The sequence below is a fragment of the Microtus oregoni genome, unplaced genomic scaffold (assembly GCF_018167655.1).
Source record: "Microtus oregoni isolate MIOR12 unplaced genomic scaffold, Mior012 000002F_ref0000024, whole genome shotgun sequence".
NCBI classification, from domain to species: Eukaryota; Metazoa; Chordata; class Mammalia; order Rodentia; family Cricetidae; genus Microtus; species Microtus oregoni.
The window spans coordinates 87,299,564-87,320,799 of NW_024543061.1; the positions used below are offsets into that span (position 1 = coordinate 87,299,564).

A 21,236-nucleotide genomic window follows, 5' to 3' on the forward strand; every position below is an offset into this window, starting at 1 on the left:
GACTGAGCTGCGTAGTGAATTCAGAGCCAACTTGAACTACTTACTACAATATTGTATCAGAACAAATGTCCAAATCAACAAGCCAGCCAACCAGCCAGTCAACCAACCCATCAATTGACCAACTAACCAACCAACCAACCCACCCACCAGTTGACCAACCAACCAACCAGCCAGCCAACCAACCAACCAATCAACCAACCAACTAATCATCCAACCAGTCAGCTAGTCAGCCAGCCAACCAACCCATCAACCAAGCAGCCACCAACCAACCAGACAGTTCACCTACCTTATGGTATCTACACACTTGAAGATGTCTTCCCCATGGGCACACAGTGCCACTTTTTTTCCTACCATTTATTTTTGAAGCTCAACTTCATGTCCACCTTTAGTTCTGTCTGTAATACAGAAGCCAAGCTTCACTCATTACTGAGTACATGAACTGTAAACACTGGCTACTTAATGAGAAACAGGACATGGGCAGAAATCTTTTTCTTGCGATTCAAATATTCTGATGCCCCCCACTCCCTTCATTTTTCAGGCACTCAGTGGATGCACTGAAGTTTAGGCACAGGCCTTTCTGCTGCTTAACAACAGAAAAGTGGTGTGAGGTTGCTTGAAGCACGATTAGTAAAACCCAGAAACAAAAATTGATGTTCAACCTGAAGGTCAGAAAAGCAAAGCAGCCAATCATTGGCTCTTACCTCAACCTCTGTCCAAAATGGTGATCCTACCTCCAGGAATCACAGAATGGGACTGAGCCTGAGAGCTGTCTCCTCCCGTTTTATAACCCTCTCTAGTTCTGGGATTAAGGGCATGCACCACTACCGCCTGGTTTCTATAGCAAGTTTATGTGGCTACTGGGATTAAAGGTGTGTGTTATTGCTGTGTGGTCTGTAAGGCTGGCCAGTCCGGCTGTTTTATTGTGATCTTCAGGCAAGCCTTGTTTATTAAAATACAAATGATATGATATGCCTCTACAGTTGCTACATAAAGTTGTTCTGGGATAATCTCGACTCAGTCTTGGCATTCCAGTTACCCATAGTAACTAAACCATGTTTTGTGAGAGCATTGGTCTTTTGCTATTTTTTTTTTTTAGTTTGAATATGCCTTAAATTCCTGTTGGTAAGCATCACATTGAATTCTATCCAGCCAGTGCCAGTTGTGTGCCAGCCTAGAGAATCACATGATTGCTACATCCATTTTTCCAGATCTCTGCTAGCTGGTGCTTTATTTGAGCTCTTGAGATGACTGTACCATTAGTAAGGGGGCGGGGGAGGGAGATATTGCATTTAGGAGACTTTCCCAGGGTGTCCAGTTACTTCATATTATATAAAGCTCTTTTCTAACTGGAGAAACAACTTTGTTTTCTCTTTGTTGGGTAATTTCCATTGATTAGATGTTTCTGGGTCTTCATCCAAAGATGGGAAAAATAAAATTTAGGATACTTTTATTTGAATCTCACCATTCTTTTATTCCAAAGGTATGAAATAAATTTATAGCTTTTAGCTATTTGATTGAGCAGGGACTCTCATAAATTCCAAGTTTTATCATGTGATTAGGTTTTTCCTGGACACTAACATTGTTTGCTGTTGCCAGCCAAGTCAGGCCCAACAGCCTGCTGCTAGATACAAGTGACTGGACGGGACTTGGGCCTTGGCCTGTCTTCCCCCGTCCCTCCTACCAAGCTCAGCCTCACTGGAAGTCTGAAGGAGGTTGAGTGCTCAAGAATGGTTTTCCTGTGCCTCTGAGTTTGCAGGACTGAGCCAGAACTCCACATGCCAGGCTACTCCCATGGTTTTTCTAGCCAGGCTAAAACCGAAGGACACTGGGAACGTTGGAAGAAACCTTGTTCTTTTATAGATGAAGGCTATACACCAACCTTCTCACTCTCTCCTTCCTCCCCTAACTGCTCTCCCCCCCTTTTCCATTCCTTCCTCCTCCCTCTCTCGCCTTCCTTCGCCGATCTTCTCCAGGAAGAACCCCAGTATAATAAATTTGAGAATGACCCACATTTATCTGCTTCTTGTTCCCTGAGTCCACAGCACCTGCTCTGCCCACACTGAGCCTTCACTGTACAAATCAAAGTGTTCAGTGCTGTTCAGTGTTGAGCATCTGATCTGGTCGCTGTCTATCTTACCCTACCAGATAGGCTAGGATGCCTGTTTCTGCTTATTTCCCTACAAATGCTCTTAGAGACTTAGCAGGGCAGTGAATCCACAGGTCCTGCTCTCCCTTTCCTCAGTCTCATGGTTGAGACCTGGCGTGTTCTGGTGGAGTGGACCGCCTGAAACCCGAGCTGGTCCAGCAGTGTCCATCTCAGCTCATGCTTGAGAAGAAGCAACTGCTCAGTGACATCCGCCAAAACATGTTTTTCGGCAACCCCATCAGTGCCCTGTGTCATTCCTGCAATCTTGGCTCTCACTCTTGCAGGTCTGTGGATCAGGGCCTTCAGAAAAGTGCCCGAGAAGCAGTGAGTGGACAAAGAATGGAGATGCTTGTAACACAGGTGCATTCACTCGTTTGACAACAACATCCCATTCAGTGTGATGGAACAGGTGCCATGGCTGCCGCCAGGAGAGAAAGGGACACAGGAGTTTGACATCTCACTCTAAATTGAGTTCCTGAGTGTGGAGGGCGTGTTCATAGACAGCTCTGCAAAGGCGACCATATTCAAGAATGTATTTTTCTTTTAAATTTTTCTCCTGTTTGAACAATATAGAGAGAAGTGGTTAAATTTGTTCTTTATATGTGTAATAGACTCTGAGTCTGGACAGGCAGAGATCTAATGATCCAAGAAACCCTTACCTGTCTGTCTTGTTTCTAACTAGTGTAGCTTACGGTCAAGATCAGAAAGGCTGAGTTGTGTTTGTTCTTACTTTCTAGCTAGTTTTCTGTGTATTCCCAGTGTGAGAATATGAAATTATATGTATTTTTATATATACACGCACAATTTTATATATATATATATATATACACACACACACACACACACACACAGAGTGTATATAATTATATATTACCAAAGGGTTTGTCTTTGGACATATTCACATATACAGTGAATAATTTTGAAAATTTGAAAACTGGTGACTACCTTTTTAGAACTTAAAGTCCATCTGATTTGTGAAGAGTTGTCAGCTTGCTGTGTAGCAGAGGGATTTCAGTGGAAAAGTCAACCGTGGTTCCTCTCTACTTCCCATTATCAGCACACTTTGGTTTCGTGATTTTTGTGGGAGACCCATGTGCCCCTCCCCCCTTTGGGGAGTGTTGGCAAAGACCAGCATGTGTTGATGGCAGGGCTGCCAGGCCACCTCACACTGTTTAACAGTGAGATTCTTCCGCGCTAGCTAGTCACAGTCTGATTTAGACACGGAATGACGAGTGTCACTGTCGCGTCTGTGTGGCCTGCTCCGTACCCTGGGCAAGCCTGAGTTCTGGGGAGTGACTCTTGACTTCTAAGAAGCCAGCAGGTCTTAAGGATTTCAGATCCTGCCCCTCATGCGGTCGCTCTGTCATCTGTTGTCACCTCGGGACTGCAAACCACCTGTGGAGGTGTCTTGTGACCTTGCTCCTCATGAACAGGACGTCAAGGCAGGTGTGTCTCTGTGCCGCTCTAGTGAGCTGATTTGAGTCCAGCCTCTCAGCTCTCAGCGCTGGTAGAGGTTGCATGGGAGGCCCCCTTTCTTCTCTCCCGAGAGACCTGCACTTCATGAGTAGATCCCGCCAAGTTGGAAAGAAAAATAGTAATGATTTTAAATCTAGCGACTACTAAAAGTAATGTTGACTCCAGGTTTTTTTCCCAAGAGTCTACTTTATGTATACACAGTGAGGACTTTAAAACACAAAACAAAAACACAAAACAATCAGGAAATTGTTAGAATAATCCCATTTTAGAATGTCATCAATAAGAGCAAAGCCATCGCCATTATAAAAGAGAACATCATCACCAAGGGGGAAGGGTCTGCACCTCTTCCCAGTTACCACTGCTGATACTGGGGCACAGGGGCCCTATGTTGATAAATGCAGGTAAACAAACAGGTGGAGGAGGAGGAGGAGTAAGAGCCAGGCCCTCCTGTCCTGATGTTCTGAGCTGTCCTAGCTGACCCCCAGTTTTCGGCTTCTTGCACCAGTCACCGAGTGCTCCATCTCACTCTCCGGGGGCTCACAAGGAGGCAGGAATCGCTCTCCTTTCCTCTCTTTGTTCTTTGAGCTGAAGCCATAGCTGTGATCAAGTCGCAAGGACCAGGCTGTGGCATCAGAGAGGGAGGCTGGCCCGTGCAGCAGCTTTTAAAAAGGTTGAAGTATCTGGAAGGCAGACACGCACAGCCTCTGTGGTGCGCTTAATTTTAGAAACTTCTTAATTTTAATGTGTTGTCCATGGCACAAAAGACATTTTCTCTGGGAGACGTGTGTGGTGTTTGAGGTAGCAGCTCTTACGTTACTAGAATCCTGCAGCGGCAAGGCCAGCAGGAAACTCTCCCTCTGTCCTGGAGGTTTGCTTTGGCCTTCGCAGCCCCCAAAGCACTTTATAACATGGCTAGACTGTATTGAGTTCCACTGAGATCGACGCCCATCAGCTGAGATTTCTCCTTTGAATTGTGTATTAATGCGGCGCTGGTCCGCAGTCTCCAGAAAAGCCTGAATGCCAGCCCTCTCCTCACACCCCAGATACAGGCATCGCCTGCAGCCTCTGTGTGACCTGGTCGGCACTCTTTTTTAAAACAAGGAAAAAAACGAGAAACCTTTGATGTCTCAATTGAGTTGTTAAAACACTTAAGACAATAGGGTTTGTTTTTTTTTTTCTTTCTTTTTTTGTAAAATGAAATAGAATCTCCCCAGACACATGGTGTTCACTCCTGAGGTGGGGCTCTCATCTTCTCTCCAGAGGTGAGCATATGGGGTCAGAATGGCCTTTTCCTGACAGGGTCATAGGGACTGCACATTTGAACTTGAATCAGGAGCCAAAATGAATTGGAAATCTTAAATTCAGACTGAAGCCTTTGTCCCATGCAGTTATCTATAAATACAATTACAGAAGACAGGTTAGGAATGTTAATATTAATGTACCTTTTTTGACTTAAAATCCATGCGTGTTTCACATGGCAGGATGATTATTGTTTTATATGATTGCACAGGAAGCCGGAAAATGACTGGCTGCTATGAGCATGTTTTTGTGTGTCCACAGTGTGTAAAACTGAGGTGGGAGGGTAGCTTTGGGGAGTTTCCTGGACCGAGGCACTAACCATCCCAGCACTGAGGAAACTGAGGAGGTCTGTCAGGGCTTGCAGTGGCTCCCAGGTCTCCTGCCTGCACGGCCCCACCTCCACTTCCCTGCCTTTGCCTCTACTCTGGCCTGGCTTCCTCATACCAGCTGCTGTGCCCAGCCCACGGGCAGGCCTTGCCACACACACACACACACACACACACACACACACACCCCGGGTCGACTGGCAGGCCTTGCCACATACACACACACACACACACACACACCCCGGGTCGACTGGCAGGCCTTGCCACACACACACACACACACACACACACACACACACACACACACACACCGGGTCGACTGGCAGGCCTTGCCACACACACACACACACACACACACACACACCCCGGGTCGACTGGCAGGCCTTGCCCCCTCCCCCCCCCCCCCACACGCACATCAGAGAGTGCTTGCTTTCTGTCTTTCGACATTCTGGGGTCTTTAAAATGGAATGTGCACTGTCTTCCTCGCTTGCAGATAGGAGGTTGTGTGCATGCTTGGGATGCTGGCCTTTTCTTCTTCTCTCTGAACACCTCTTGAGGGACCCATCCTCCAACGACAAGTGTTCAAAGGACTAGGGCTGCTGTGACCCCGGAGGCTGTTCAGGTGACGTCTCCATAGTGGGAACATATGGACTAAGAACATAACTGACTAGAAATCAAGAGCCATTTGCATTTGGGATAGCTTGGGACCACAGCAAGTAGGGAGGTGAAAGCAACTCCTTGAATTAAACAGTTCTGTTACACTCTACTTCCAGAAGAGAATGACAGTTTCACCAGGCATGGGGATATACACTGTCCTCCCAGGACTTGGGGGGTAGGGACAGGAGTATAACCTAGCTACATAGCGAGTTTGAGGGCAGCCTGGGCCACTTGACACCCCATCTCAAAACCAGAAGGCATTCCTTATGAAAGGCCTTCAATTATTCAAGAAAATGGTCTGTGTCATTCTTTAACTAGAAATGTTTACACCAAGTGTGCCCAGCAATTGAAACACAAAGGTAGGTGGATCTTTGTGAGTTCAAAGCCATCCTGGTCTATAGAGTGAGTTCCGGGCCAACTAAGGCTAAATAATGAGATTCTGCCTCAAGCTAACCACCAAAAATAATTTTTTAAGCTAACAAAAAAGTACTAAATTTTGCCATAGGAAAATTAGATGTTTCTAGTCCCACTCAGAAGCTTAATTTTGCTTTCTCTGTGCATCACTCCTTACGCTCCTCTAGGTTCTCAGCCTAGGACTGAGATGGCTTCAGGAGCAGTCTCACCGTGCGTGAGCACTGGTCTCTCTCTGCTCGGCCAGGACCTGATGTGCAGCTGGGACAGCACCTTCGCAACCTCCATTGCGAAAGAGCCAGTTCTTTGAGCATCTGAGACTTATCCAGAGGTTTAAAAAATATTTTTAGTTTTCTTAAAAAAAAAAAATGCCTGCCTGTTTATTTAGGATTTTGATGCCTGTTGTTTCCAGCTGAATAAGTCTATTTTCAAAACAAAGATTAGGAGATTTGGCTCGCTTTTCTTTCACTAGCAAATATGCCAAAGGTCTGTTTCCCATAAGAGTGTCTGCCTTGAGTTGCTGTCCCGCCTGTGAGTAGTTTATTATACCATAGGCCTAACAGTGGAGCGTGTGCTGGGGGCCTGTGCACGTTTGGGATGTTAGAGTCTATAAATAGATATCACAGGAATATGGTAGACTCACACAGAACTGAGAACAGAAAGGGGAAAAGCTGGCAGTCCTGTGAGCATGTCCAGGAAGGGCTACGTTGGCACCAGCACTGGCTGACTGGACTTTCTGGGAGCGGTAATGTCCTATGTCCCCTTCCGGGCTTCCGGAGTCCACGCTATGCAGTGTCCTCTCACAAGCCCTGCTACCTTTTATGAATACCGCTTTATGGCTGACTTACACATACCTAACCTCCACCATTTCATCTTAGGGGCATGAGCATCCTGGGGGGCAGGCTTTAGTGTCTCGGTTGCTCAGAGCCGCCATCTGCTTCCACTTGCCTTGTGGTCTCGAAGATCATGCTTGGCCCATGGGTACTACAGTGTGTCCAGAGGATGTGGAGTTTTGTCAGCCAGTGAAATATGTCTGGCTTTTTTTCCTCCCCCCACCCCCCCCCCCCCATCAGCTTTCATTTGCTCTTCATCCTGTGTGGTCTCTACTGAACGGAATTTCTATTTAGCAGAGATATTTACCCTCTTTATCATTTTCTATGGCTTGACTTTTTTTTTAAGAAGGTGTGTAGAATTTGAGCCAAAAAAGTGTAGTATCGGCAGCAGTAAAACCTAAAGATCGACGCTTAATGTGCCGTGTCAGTGCGCCCCACTGTCGTGCGTGTGGGTTCCCGAGTGCAGCTCGCCCTGCTTGGGATGCCGAGCTGTCAGACACTGGCACGCCAGGAGCCAGCTCCAGGGACTGTCGGAGCCAAATAATTTCTTTTTTTGCTTGTTTGTAGGCACTTCTACAGTCTTCAGTTAAGCAGCAGCTAGATGCCATCGAGAAACAGTACGTGTCTGCAATCGAGAAACAGGCTCACAGGTGTGAGGAGCTGCTCCACGCTCAGGTACGGGTTGACCATGCACCCTGCACACGCCAGTGCTCCCTCTGCCTCCCTCTCCCCATCAGCTGCCTGCTTGGAGGAACAGTCCACTGGGGTAAACAGACCTTGATAACTTAATGACACTCAGGATAGGGCACAGGCCCACACTGCGTGGGTTTCCCCTAATCTGTGATTCCTCATGTTTCCATTTCCATGTTAAATTAAGCTTCACAAAGTCACAGAAGCAAAGAGATTGCCGAGTGCTTCAGAGTCTGAGTGACTGTTGTGACAGCTGTTGTCAGTGATGTTCAGGTTGTAAAATTGGAAAGTAAACAGAGAAAAACAGAATATATCTACACTAACAGGGAGGTAGTCTATGCATTCTGGAGTTTTTGGTTATTTTGTACAAGTACTAATTTCTTTTTAAATATTTATTTATTATGCATACAATATTCTGTCTGTGTGTATGTCTGCTGGCCAGAAGAGGGTACTAGACCCCATTACAGATGGTTGTGAGCCACCATGTGGTTGCTGGGAATCGAACTCAGGACCTTTGGAAGAGCAGGCAATGCTCTTAACCACTGAGCCATCTCTCCAGCCCACAAGTACTAATTTCTGTTTGAACTTTGTCTTACAAGCCAAACCGATACGCTGCATTAACTAAGCCATCATTGAAGAACATGTACAATAGTCAGTAATATATGTAAAACATTTCCTATAATGCTTTATAACATAAAATTTGTAAAATAAAAATGGAAGCAGCTTTTTGAAAGGCTTATTAAATAGAATAGGAAGAAAATTGACTGCAATTTAGGAAATAAAGTATAGAATTTGGTGGAGATTTGTGGACTAAGCTAGACTCAAATAGGAATCTGTTCTGTTAAAAAAAAAAAATCTGCCTCTGCCCTCCAAATGGTGCAAATTTGTAATCACTTGTAATACCAGCCCCAGGGAATCCAATAGCTCTGGCCTCTGCAAGCACCTGTACACACGCACACACATACACACACACACACACATACACACACACACGCACACACGCACACATACACACACACACAATTAAAAACAATAAAAGAAAAAAGAGAAAATCAGGGCCAGAGGATCATTTCAGGTGGCATATAGTCTTTTTGGCCTCTCACTATTTTAGTATAGTTTGCTCTGCTTACTAAAGGGAAAGCCAAATGACAGCTGTCTGTATTCCTGTACACTGTATTAGAATTCTCATGAAGGAATTATCCATGTTAGGATGGGCTGAGGGTGCCTGAAACAAACCCCATCAGCCATGGGTCGGAGCATAGAGGACTTCCCACATGGTCTGACACCTGCCAGAGGTGGCCTGTGTTCATGTTTGTCTTGATTTCTATATAAATATCTTTTACCTAATTCAGTCCCCAAAATATTTTCTTTTAGATGTTCTGTAATTTGGGAGTATATAAGTATATTAAAATCTAACAGTTTAAACTGATTTATGTATGTGTTGTTTGAAGTCAAACTTTTTTTTTTAATTTATCAATATATATATCTTAGGGTTTTATTGCTGTGATGAGACCATGGTATGACCACAGTGATGCTTATGAAGGAAAATATTTAACTGGCAGTGGCTTATAGTTCAGAGGTTTAGTCCATCGTCTTCCTGGCAGGAAACATGGTGGCGTGCAGGCAGACATGGTGCTGGAGAAGTAGCTGAGAGTTCTCTGTCTGGATCCTCAGGCAGCAGGAAGGACAAGCGAGTCACTGGGTCTGGCTTGAGCTTCTGAACCCTCAAAGTCCACCTCTTGTGATGCACTTTCTCCAACAAAGCCATGTCTGCTAGGCCTCCAATAACCCTACTCCCTATGGGCCTGTGGGGGGCATTTCACTCAAACCACCCCAATACACAACTTGTCCAGTATCTTTTGCTGAAAAATGATAATCTTCCATATCTGAATCTCCTGTACGTGTTTGTCAGAAAACAGTTACCATATGTCTGTGGACTCAACTGCCCTCTGTCTGTCGTGTTTTCTTTATACGGGTGTCTTACTGGCCTTGAACCAGGAAGTGCAAAGCCCTCCACATTGTACTTGTAGCCAACCAAGTGGCTACTTGATATCTGATGTCCTAGGTTTCTGAGTAACATTGTTAAGCCCTGTGAGTTTTTATAACAAAGCAGGCTGGCATGTTGATGAGGACTGAGTTAGGCTTGGGGTGTGATGTCTTGGCTGCAGTGGGTGTGCCCAGTGTGAGCAGGACTGGATGTGCCCTGTGTGAGCAGGACTGGGCGTGCCCTGTGTGAACAGGACTGGGTGTACCCGGTGTGAGCAGGACTGGGTGTACCCTGTTGTAGTAATAAGGGGGGCGGGGCTGCGTCCCTGGCACCCCAGCCACCTGCTCGGCTAGCTTATGCTCCGAAATAACAACACACAAACTGTATTCATTTAAACACTGCTTGGCCCTTTAGCTCTAGCCCTTACAGGCTAATTCTGATATCCCGATCAACCCATCTCTAATAATCTGTGAGTACCGGTCTTACCAGGAAAGGTTCAGCATGTCTAACCTGGCGGCTTGCTTCATCGCGTGCGTCTGCCCCGGAGAGCGGAGCATGGCATCTCTCTGAGGTGTCTGCTCCCAAGAGGAGAGCTGTGGAGTCTGAGCTCACTTCCTCTTCCTCCCAGCGTTCTGTTCTGTTTACTCCTCCCACCTATCTCTAACCAATGAGAGCCAAGCAGTTTCTTTTTATTTAACCAATGACCTTCCTCCATCACCCTGTGTGAGCAGGACTGAGCATGCTCATGTGTGAGCAGGACTGGGTGTGCCCGTGTGTGAGCAGGACTGGGCATGCCCTGTGTGAGCAGGACTGGGCGTGCCCGTGTGTGAGCAGGACTGGGCGTGCCCTGTGTGAGCAGTACTGATGTGCCCTGTGTGAGCAGGACTGGGCGTGCCCTGTGTGAGCAGGACTGGGTGTGCCCTGTGTGAGCAGGACTGGGTGTGCCCTGTGTGAGCAGGACTGGGTGTACCCAGTGTGAGCAGGACTGGGCGTGCCCAGTGTGAGCAGGACTGATGTGCCCTGTGTGAGCAGGACTGGGCGTGCCCGTGTGTGCGCAGGACTGGGCGTGCCTGTGTATGAACAGGACTGAGCATGCTCATCATGTGTGAGCAGGACTGATGTGCCCTGTGTGAGCAGGACTGGGCGTGCCTGTGTATGAACAGGTCTGAGCATGCTCATGTGTGAACATGAGGAGAGCACATCACTGCCTGTTCAGGGCATTAGGTTGTTGCCCCACTTCTTCAGTAGGACTAGCACGCTGGTTTCAGTTCAGGCTTTTCATTATTGGTAAGCTGGGTCACCATCCCCTCCCCCGTTTTCAGTTTTCCAACCTGTAATGATCAAATATTGCTTCTCAGTTTTAGCAGGTTTTCTGGAAAGAACCCTGGGATTTCTGAGTATAAGTTAGACACTTTTGCATCCTTCCTTCTGTCCTTGACGCGGTCATGGCTGCTGTCCCGTCACATCAAGGGCGACGTATGAGAGGAAGAGTTCATTCGGGCTTCGGGTTCTAGAGGGGGAGAGTCTGTGACAGAGGACAGCTGAGCAGCTGCGGTGGGAAACTCACCAAACTCTCAAACCCTAAACACAAAGCAGAGCCGACTGGGAATGGCGAACTCTTACACTCTCAAAGCCTGTCCCTCTCCTGACACACTTCCTGCAGTAAAGATGTACCACCTAAACCTCCCCAGACAGTTCCACCACCCAGGGACCACTTCAGTGCTTCCTCTCCTCAGCTTGCCAGCTGGAGGTCTGTGGTGTAAAGTAGATGGGGAAGGTACTGCGTGGCCTTTGAGCATGCTGCCCCAGGAAAGTACTGTTGTTCTGACCTTTGGGTGTAAGTCTGGGTGTGGCTGCCCTTGGCAGCACTCTCTACAAACCTGAGCTGCTTTCTAGTAGTTTCTAGTAGGCGCTTGTATTCTAGAAATAGATGTTGGATTTTATTAATCAATTGACTACAATATTTCCTTTGGATAAGTATATTTGTGTTTAAGTTTTACATAACATTCCCTTGTTGTCCTTTTAGTGATGTGAACATTTTGGTTATGTCTCTTGTGTTCAGATATTGGTAATTTGTGTCATGCTTTATTTTCTTTGTTGATCTGCTAGAGATTGATCAATATTTTAGAACTTCCCAAAGAATCAACCAATTAAACTTGGTTTTATTGACTTCCATTTTTTAATTTTATTATTTACTTTTTTATTTTTTATTTCTGTGAGGCTAATTTTTACTCTAAATTTTACTATTTAACTTTTCAGGTTTAGTTGGATGCCAGTTTGTATTCACTTAGGTATTCCAGGTAGGGCTCTCACTTGGAGGTCACCATTAGTGCGTCCTTGTTAACTGCTTTGTGGACCTGTTCCCGGGGCAGGGGGTTTATTTTCAGCATCATGCTCTCACTTTCAATTAGAATGGCTTTAAATTTGTCTTGTAGTTGGGTCTAGAAGTATTTTGTTTCTTTCCTAGATATTTTTGATGTTTTGCAGATATATTTATTTCATTGGTTTTATTCTGGTGTAGTGAGAGAACATACTTCATGTGGTTTTGATATATTTTCAAGGTCTGTTTGATGGCCCAGAATGTGTAGACTTTTTTTTTTTATTTTGATGTCCTCATTTAAATAAGTCTTTTGGTTGTCCTGTTCAGGACTTGAGTATTATAATTTCCTGTCTGCCTGCCTTGGCAATTGTTAAGAGGAAGATACTGAAAACATTTGTCTGTGCTTATCGATTTGCCTAGTTTTCTGTGCTTGTCTGTCAAGTTTTAACCTTTTCTAGGACTTTTGGCATACAAACAGCTGAGGCACACACATGAGAAGTCTTACATTCTGTCCATGTAGTTGGCCTTTTATGCTATGGCATGTCCAGCTCTTATTCTGGTGATACTGCCTGTAATGAGATATGTGAATAACCCACTTTTATTTTGGTTGTTGTTAGTTGGGTATGTTTTCCTCTATGTTTTTACTCTAGATGAATTTTCCTCTAATTATTTCAGATGGGTTTCTTGTAGGAAGCATATAGTTGCATCTTGTTATTGAACCTATAATACGTTCTGGCTTCTACTTGTGTTTGAAGATTCTTAAATTATTTTTGCCCAGTCAATGTTAACCCTCATTTCTTAGGCTCTCTTTAGGAATAAGCTTAAAATATTATTTGTTTGTAAAGTGAATTTTGAAGTGAGTGTTTTAAAGCATGTTATTGTTAGTAAGTGCCTAGCCATGGAATAACTTTAAATATATTGGTAATATTATATAAAATACTATTTGTGACATGGTTTCTCATATGATCTTTGCATACATAAATGTGTAAATATGTAAATATTGTCTTTGCACATGTAAATTGTGTTAAGTAAGCTGATTGTATACTAAAATTACATTTTGTACAGATAAAAATTTGAGTTGAAGATCACTCTCTACCCAAAATATCTGCTCTGAAACATCTGTTTTTATATGCAGTAATTCTGATCAATATGTGTGAGGTGTTTTTTCTTTTTCAATAAATTTAGCATACTTTAACTTTTGACATATTTTTATGGCCAATAAATGGCAAATCTGGTTCCCAGCATTACATACCAAAAAACCTATTTTGATGAAATCCTCAATATATTTTATATAATTAACCTCAAACAACAACTTCTTCCTGTTTCCTCTTGTGAAGGTGTGATGTAATTTGTCTGGAAGCACTAGCAGTTCTTGTAAATCATCCTTACCTAGAAACTCAGCTTCATGTGTCTTTACTTCTCTCCTTCCTGTGCCACTGTGTGCTGGATTCTAGGACCTGGACCATGTAGTTATGCCGTAACCATGGTAACATTGCAGCACAAAGCATCACTCATGAAGTTGGTGGTGATGGCGGTTGGTGGTGTGAACAATATCTATGGCTGTGCCCAATGTGTAATATTGTTTGTTAGCTGCTGGGCACTAATTAATGTGTCTGTTTTGATCTGTCATTAAAGAGTGCCCCGTCTGCTCATCCAATCCTGCACCATCGCCCGGGATATTGCACCATCACAGCAGGAGCTGCCCCCATCCTGTGTTTACTTCATCTTGATGACCAAGACTTACTGTGAGGTAGTTGATTGTGTACATTGTGCCTGTGCTAATGCCACAATGACAGAATCACACAACAGTATTTTTTTCTCAGAATAATAGCCCTCTTGTGTGAGCGTATAAATTTGGGAATTAGCTTGTTTTTGGAAAGTCCTTTGGTGTTGCAGTTTGAATTATGTAGAATCAATGAAACTAAAGATGGGTCGACTTCTCCAGTCCTTGAATGACGCTTTCTGCCTCCCGTGTGTCTGCTTTGAGATCTTCTGTCAGTGGATAGTGTGTTTCCTGTTGCTGGTCATGAGTGCACAAACCAGAAGTGTGTAAATGAGGACAGGTTCGTTGTCTCCAACTCGGGAGCTTTAAATATCCGGGGATGGTGTTCTTGCTGGCAGAGTTCTAAAGCTGTTGATAGGACCCTTGATCGGAGAACATGTGTGCATGTGTGTCTGGTCTCTCTCTAGTCTTGTAAAGCCAACAGCATTCAACCTTCCTGCCTTACCCAGTCCCCATCAGCCCCCACATATACTTCCTCTGGATACCACAGTGATCAACGTCTTGTCCTCTAAGGCCTTATTGCATAGGATCAAACACCAAAGTGAGTCTCGGAGGGGACAGGGCATATTGCACAGATTTGACCACATTTGATATTTCTATGGTTACTTTATGCTTTAGTGTGTGTTTAGTGGTATTTCTATTAATTTCCAATTGTCACCTTCTAGGAAACGTACTTGTTTTTGTTGTTGTTGTTAATACAGACCTTGTATCCTATGGCACACTTTTATCAGTGAAGAAAGAAATGAACTGTCTTTGGAGATTGTGAGTGGTTTTCACCGTAGGAAGCCATGCCATTTTGAAGTCGAGTGGCTTCTTTCTGCTGCACGTGCTGTCCTCCCCTAGCCTAGTTTGCACTGCGGAGGAGTGTCTGTCCACACGTTTCTCCCCTTGTGAGCCTGTCACCTAGCGTCAACTCTCGACACTGGCAGCGGCCTTAGTGCCTTTCTCCCTCTGGTTTCTCATTTGCCTTTGGGTGCCTTTTCCTTCTCTATTTTGAATTTTGGATTATTAGGTGCTGACTAGCTAGTCTTTTTCTCCCGTGGTCACTTTGGCCACCAGTGAGATATTGTCCTCACCCTCCACTAAATACAGTCCTTCAAAGGTTAGTTAAGTTTCTGGGTTCTTTGAAAAGTAAGTAGGTGGGCAAACAAGGCATCATTTTTTGTTAATACAATGTTGGATAGTTGGTTGTTAACTGCAGTTGATGTAAATACATGTGTGTGGCATACATGTAAGTTTGTACCTGTGTGCATAGTTGTGTGTTCCTGTGTGCAGAGGCCCAAGGCCTATGTTGGGAATCTTCCTCTCTTGTTTTCCACCTTTTTCATTTTTTGAGCGTGGGGTATTCTTTTGAGGTGGTCTCACCATTAGCCCTGGGTGTCCTGGAAAGCTTTCTGTAGACCAGGCTGGCCTTGATCTCACAGAGATCCACCTGCCTCTGCCTCCCGAGTGCTGGGATTAACAGTGTGAACCACTACATACCTGACAGATGTCATTGTTTTTGACTCTCCTTTTACACACTCCCAGTTGGCCGCAGTGTAGGCATTGGTTTCTCAACAGGTAAGAACTTGAGGAAATAAATATTGATAAACAAGACTGAAGGAATATAAGTAAAAACGAAGAAAAAGGTAGACTTGTATTGTGACAGCTTCTTTCCTGAAGTAGATTAATTTCGTGAAGTACACATTGAGGAAGCTTGTGTCCCCTGACAGCAGTGACCTCAGTAGATCAGACTGGCATCAAAGCAGATCAAAGGATATTTCATTACTCGGTTCCTCAGACAGAATGTGTTTAGGAACTTGTGACAAGTGGGATTAATACCATAGAAAAATAAATACCACTGTATGGTAGCTTTTAAGTGTAGCTGTGCTGCAGAGGAAGTTCATGAAGGCTGAAAAATCAGAGGAAACATGGAAGGTTCAGCAGCTCCTGAGCTGTGACTTAAGCAGTGTGCTGTCAGAGCTCTCCTGCAGCCTCCTGGTCCAGAAAGGCATTCACAAGCAGGGTGTACACAGAATCAACAGGAGACCTGGGGAGATACGGTGTGGGAGAGGAGGGTGAGGTTAAAGCGAAGTGAGAGTGGATGTGTGTAGACGTGCTGAGAGAGGTGAAGGAAAACAATCGGAAAGCTAACACGACGACACATCCTCTCTAAAACTGCTTGCAGTGTAGAGGACCTGTTTGAGTTCCTAGTCCTCTAGCAGGCCCTGATAATAATAAAGTCCTTTGGTGAACACCTTCCTTAGAGATGTAGCCCACAAGGCTCTGCTCACCTGCCTGTGGTTGAGATGACTGTCTAAGAATGCTTCACCACATCCGGGGCTTCTCTGTCTGCACACGTCTATGCTCCTGTCTGCAGAGTCCATAAAGGTGGCGGAGCTTCTGTTCAAGCCTATCACCATCTTACCCTAGCATTGTCTAATGCCCAGCGTCTGTCCTGTGGTCTGCTTGTTTATTTTTCTAAGTAGAGGAATGACTTCCAGTACAGGCTGCTGGACTCACACGGGAGGTGGAAGTCTAGCTCCCATTCCGACTGCTTTATCTAACTCAGGACCTCACTTGTGGTTGCTTTTGTGTACTGATACTTACGTGGGTAAAATGGGGTGAAACTGTTGGTGTCAGAATTCTAACTTTTAGAACATTAATAGCAAGTATCACTGGCTCATTTTTTTCTTAATTTTCTGTACGATGGTTATGAAAAAGCAGATTTTGTGTAAGTCCTGCCGTTGTTTTTGTCCGTTTTTAGCTGTCAGGATCACTTGGGTCTCATTCTCATAAAATAGGCAGATAAAGCATGCCCCAAGACCATTTGTCTGCCAGGAAAAACACATTTTATTACCTGCTAATTATTGTCCCAAATGTATACATAGGGATATCTGAGCGGATTGCGGCTAGCCAGAAGACTGTTTCGCCACCGCATACTTCGCCTTGCTTTATTCTCTGCATACAGTAAATTTAAGAAATTTAAGAAATCATCATTTTAAAATGAAGCCTTCTCCATTATTGAGACACTTGTTCCCATTTCTCTTGTATGCATTCTTTGGGAGAGATGAGTTGCTGTTCTCCTAAAAACAATCTGTGAAGAGAAGTCAGCGTCCTGTGAGGAAGAAAGCCCGGACACAGTACCGTGCTCCGTGCTCACATCAGGAGAGGATGCAGAGAATGAGCCTTCTGCCTAGCCTTTCTGGTAGTTTCTTCACTGTTGAGTCTCTCTATGAAAAGATAGATTCCTCTTGACAGTGGATTTCTTCAGAGGGAGCAAGCAGCAGGAATATGTAGGTGGCGTTTGTCAGGGAACTGACATAGGAAAACAGGAACCATGACCTGCAGTCCTTAGGTGATCTGAAGAATGGCCTCAGTGCCTGCATCTACTCATAGACGAGAACCTTCTTCACTTCCCAAAGGAACATCGTTCAAGCTGGTCCCTGTAATGATTATTATAGATGTTGTATGGCCTATTCCTAGGGAAATGTAAACAGATAATCTGCTCGCTCCAGATCGTGAACCAATGACAGACCACAACACGGGTACCACCCAATTCCAGTCAGTCAACCAGTGACCCCTGTATGGTGTAGGAGGTCCTTCTTTCTATGTGTTGCTTTCATTGGTTGAATAAAAAAAAAATGTCTTGGCCTTTTGATAGGGCAGAAACTTAGGTAGGCGGGAAAGACAGAACTGGATCCTGGGAGAAAGAAGGCAAGCAGAGAGAGCCGCCATGAAGTCGTCAGAGTCAGACATGCTGAATCTTTCCTGGTAAACCAAGACTGACCTTGTGGTGCTACACAGATTACTAGATATGGGTTAAAGCAAGATGGGAGAGTTAGCCAAGAAGAGGCTAGATATAATGGGCCAGGCAGTATTTAAATTAGTACGATTTTCGTGTGGTTATTTCAGGGGTAAGCTAGCCGGGCGCTGGGAGCACAGCCCTCTCCTCCCTACAACACCAGTCTATAAACTAGAGTTATTTACAGGAATATGGGTAGGGGATTACAGGAGCAGAAATGACTCAGACAGATGCATCACTAAAGCCCACCCAGCATAGGTGACAGCTCACAGACAGCTGAAACCTGGACCACACTGCACAACTTGGAGGCAGCTCAGCAGGTTGGGGACTGCCTCCTTCAGGCAGCTGAGGTGACCTGAGCATCTTCAGGCTCATCTGACCTCTCCCTTGGCCAGCTTTACTGTTGTATAAGAAAGGGCTTAGTGCACCATCGGGTCAGTTTCGGGACTGACTGAAGCTTTGTAGTTGTGGACTTGGTGAGCCTAAGAACTTCCGTGAAGGATGGACTCTTTCACCTCCTTTAGGACATCTTGTATCTAAGGAGGTTTCCTCCAAGATGAAAGGTTTCACAAGGAAAGGCTTTATCCCAGAGAAAATAACTGTACAATACTAGAGTGATTATGCGGTAAGCTATAAAAGAAGGTTTGAAACTCTAACTGAAGTTGCTTTGCTAAGGAAATATACCTTGCCTGATCTGAACCTTTTGAGGGATAGAGCTGGGCTCATCAGCCTAGAAAACAGGCTAGGACATATTTTCACCGTCGCCAGGTCTTCCACAAAACTCTTGGGACAGAAACAGAATGTGTGAGGAGCTGGAATTCAAGAAACAGCTGACCACTAGCCACTGACTGAATGACTCGTGTGGATGAGTGTCAACTGGAGTGGCATGAGATTCTTAATCTTAAGGCTGTTTTGTGCCCCATGTTGGGTGCCATTTTGTTGCAAGGAGGGCTGCTCGTTGGTTTCTGGCTGCTTAGTCCTGAAATAATCACACAGAAACTGTATTAATTAAATCACTGCTTGGGCCATTAGCTCTAGCTTCTTACTGGCCAACTCTTACATATTAATTTAACCCATATCAGTGTATTGCCATGTGGCAGTGGCTTACCAGGATAAAGGTCCAGTATCTGTCTCCAGCAGGGCTACATGACATATCTCTGACTCCGCCCTTCCTTCTCCCAGTGTTCAGTTTAGTTTTCCCCACCTAGCTAAGTTCTGCCCTGCTATAGGTCCAAAGCAGTTTCTTTATTCATTAATAGTAATCACAGCAGACAGAGGGAAATCCCACATCAGTGGGGTATGCAGTAGAATCAGCAGGCATGTGTCCTCATTCTGCTCAGTGTCTCATGAGTGGTTGGGGAAGAGAAGGCCCATTCTTACATTGTGTTTAGCACATTGGAAGTCTTTAAGACAAGAGCATAGCAGCACTGTGTCTGGAGTGCAATTCAGGGGCACCAATACTGAAAGCTTATGCATCAGTCGAGGGTTAGGAGGCAGACTCAGCCGTGCTGTGTGCATTTAATGTTTTGGCTTTAAATGTCAAGTCTTAAGAGTTAAAAACATTAGCTTGAGGCTCCTGTAATATTGGTTTAGTTCTTAAAATCCTAGAGATGCCAGACTTAATCATGTCATAGTCAGATTGCGGTGTCTTTTGAGGGTGGCGAGTACAGAACTAGAGGAATGAGTCTGTAGTGCGGAGAACAGGTGGTGGTACTGAAACACACTGCCTGTTTGGAAACTTATGTAGGAAAAAAGGCTTGTTAGGTTATTCTAGAATTAGAGTTAAACATGCTGAAACTGGGAGAGAGAGACATTTCCACTCAACATGGAAATACAAAGTTGTCTCAGGTGACCCTCCTATCACATTGAGAGACATCGGCCACATTTTCCTAATTTCATATTAAAATATTGATCTCACATCCCCAGCCTAGTGTAGAGAAAGTGGGTGAGAGTTCCCTAGAGGCAGCATACCCCCTCTTTCTGGAGGAACTAAGGTGACCCCACTGGTGGTGGGTTGTTACCTGGGTCGCTAGCATAGTGAGTGATGAGATGGTGATGATGATGGGGATGATGATGATGATGATGATGGTGATGATGATGATGATGGGGATGGTGGGGATGGTGATGATGATGGGGATGGTGATGATGGGGATGATGGTGGTGATGATGATGGTGATGATGATGGGGATGGTGATGATGATGATGATGATGATGATGATGATGATGGGGATGGTGGGGATGGTGGGGATGGTGATGATGATGGGGATGGTGATGATGGGGATGATGGTGGTGATGATGATGATGATGGGGATGATGGGGATGATGGTGATGATGATGATGATGGTGATGATGGTGATGATGGGGATGGTGGGGATGGTGATGATGATGGAGATGATGATGATGATGATGATGATGATGATGATGAGGAGGAGGATGGTGGGGATGGTGATGATGATGGGGATGGGGATGATGGGGATGATGGTGGTGATGATGATGGGGATGGTGATGATGATGGGGATGGTGGGTGATGATGATGGGGATGATGGTGATGATGATGATGATTTCTGTGGTTCTGGAAGCTGCTTTTGATTTTCACCCATTGTGTCTTGTTTAGCAGAGATCCTGGGGTCCTCAGTGTCACCACAGGACACCATTGCTCCTGAATGAGAGCATTGCCATTCTCTTGGGCAACTTAGCACTTCCCACTCAATGGAAGACAGAAAAACGTACACAGTGTGTAATGGTGGTCATTCCCTCCTCTGCTCCTCTACTAGGACCCACCTGGGGGCTGGGATCATCTCCTGAGCTCACAGGGGCCAGGGATTCTGTGACTCTAAAGCAGGGTCGGTGGAAAAAGTTAAATTTTCCAAGATCGATCATCAGAATGGTTTTGCAGTCAAATTCATAAGACAAAACCACTGAGATAATTTAACCCAGGGCTTCACAGAGTCACTGTTAGCTACCACCTTGTAAGATAGGACATCTTGTAAGAATGACACATTGTTCTTATACATATACCCCAGCCAGGTTTGGCACAATTTCTCTGCTTTACAACTAAAGTGTTCTGTTAATTCTGCTCTCTGTGATGGTTATCAGCAGTGTTACTTCTCTTCCCTACTCTCTCTCTCTCTGTGATGGTTATCAGCAGTGTTCTCTTCCCTACTCCCCCTCTCTCTGATGGTTATCAGCAGTGTTCTCTTCCCTACTCCCCCTCTCTCTGTGATGGTTATCAGCAGTGTTACTTCTCTTCCCTACTCCCCCTCTCTCTGTGATGGTTATCAGCAGTGTTCTCTTCCCTACTCCCCCTCTCTCTGCGATGGTTATCAGCAGTGTTACTTCTCTTCCCTACTCCCCCTCTCTCTGTGATGGTTATCAGCAGTGTTACTTCTCTTCCCTACTCCCCCTCTCTCTGTGATGGTTATCAGCAGTGTTCTCTTCCCTACTCCCCCTCTCTCTGCGATGGTTATCAGCAGTGTTACTTCTCTTCCCTACTCCCCCTCTCTCTGTGATGGTTATCAGCAGTG

At 45.0% G+C, this 21,236-nt stretch overlaps 1 protein-coding gene across 4 annotated transcripts in view; it reads left to right on the forward strand.

Moving 5' to 3' along the window:
• The window catches only part of Ccdc91 (coiled-coil domain containing 91), a 172,628-nt gene that overhangs the window by 89,200 nt on the left and 62,192 nt on the right, over positions 1–21,236 (forward strand). For all 4 annotated transcript variants that reach the window (XM_041639198.1, XM_041639192.1, XM_041639216.1 and 1 more), the window contains one exon: positions 7,716–7,823. In XM_041639198.1, the coding sequence (XP_041495132.1) occupies positions 7,716–7,823 (108 nt within the window). The remainder of the gene's footprint in view (positions 1–7,715; positions 7,824–21,236) is intronic.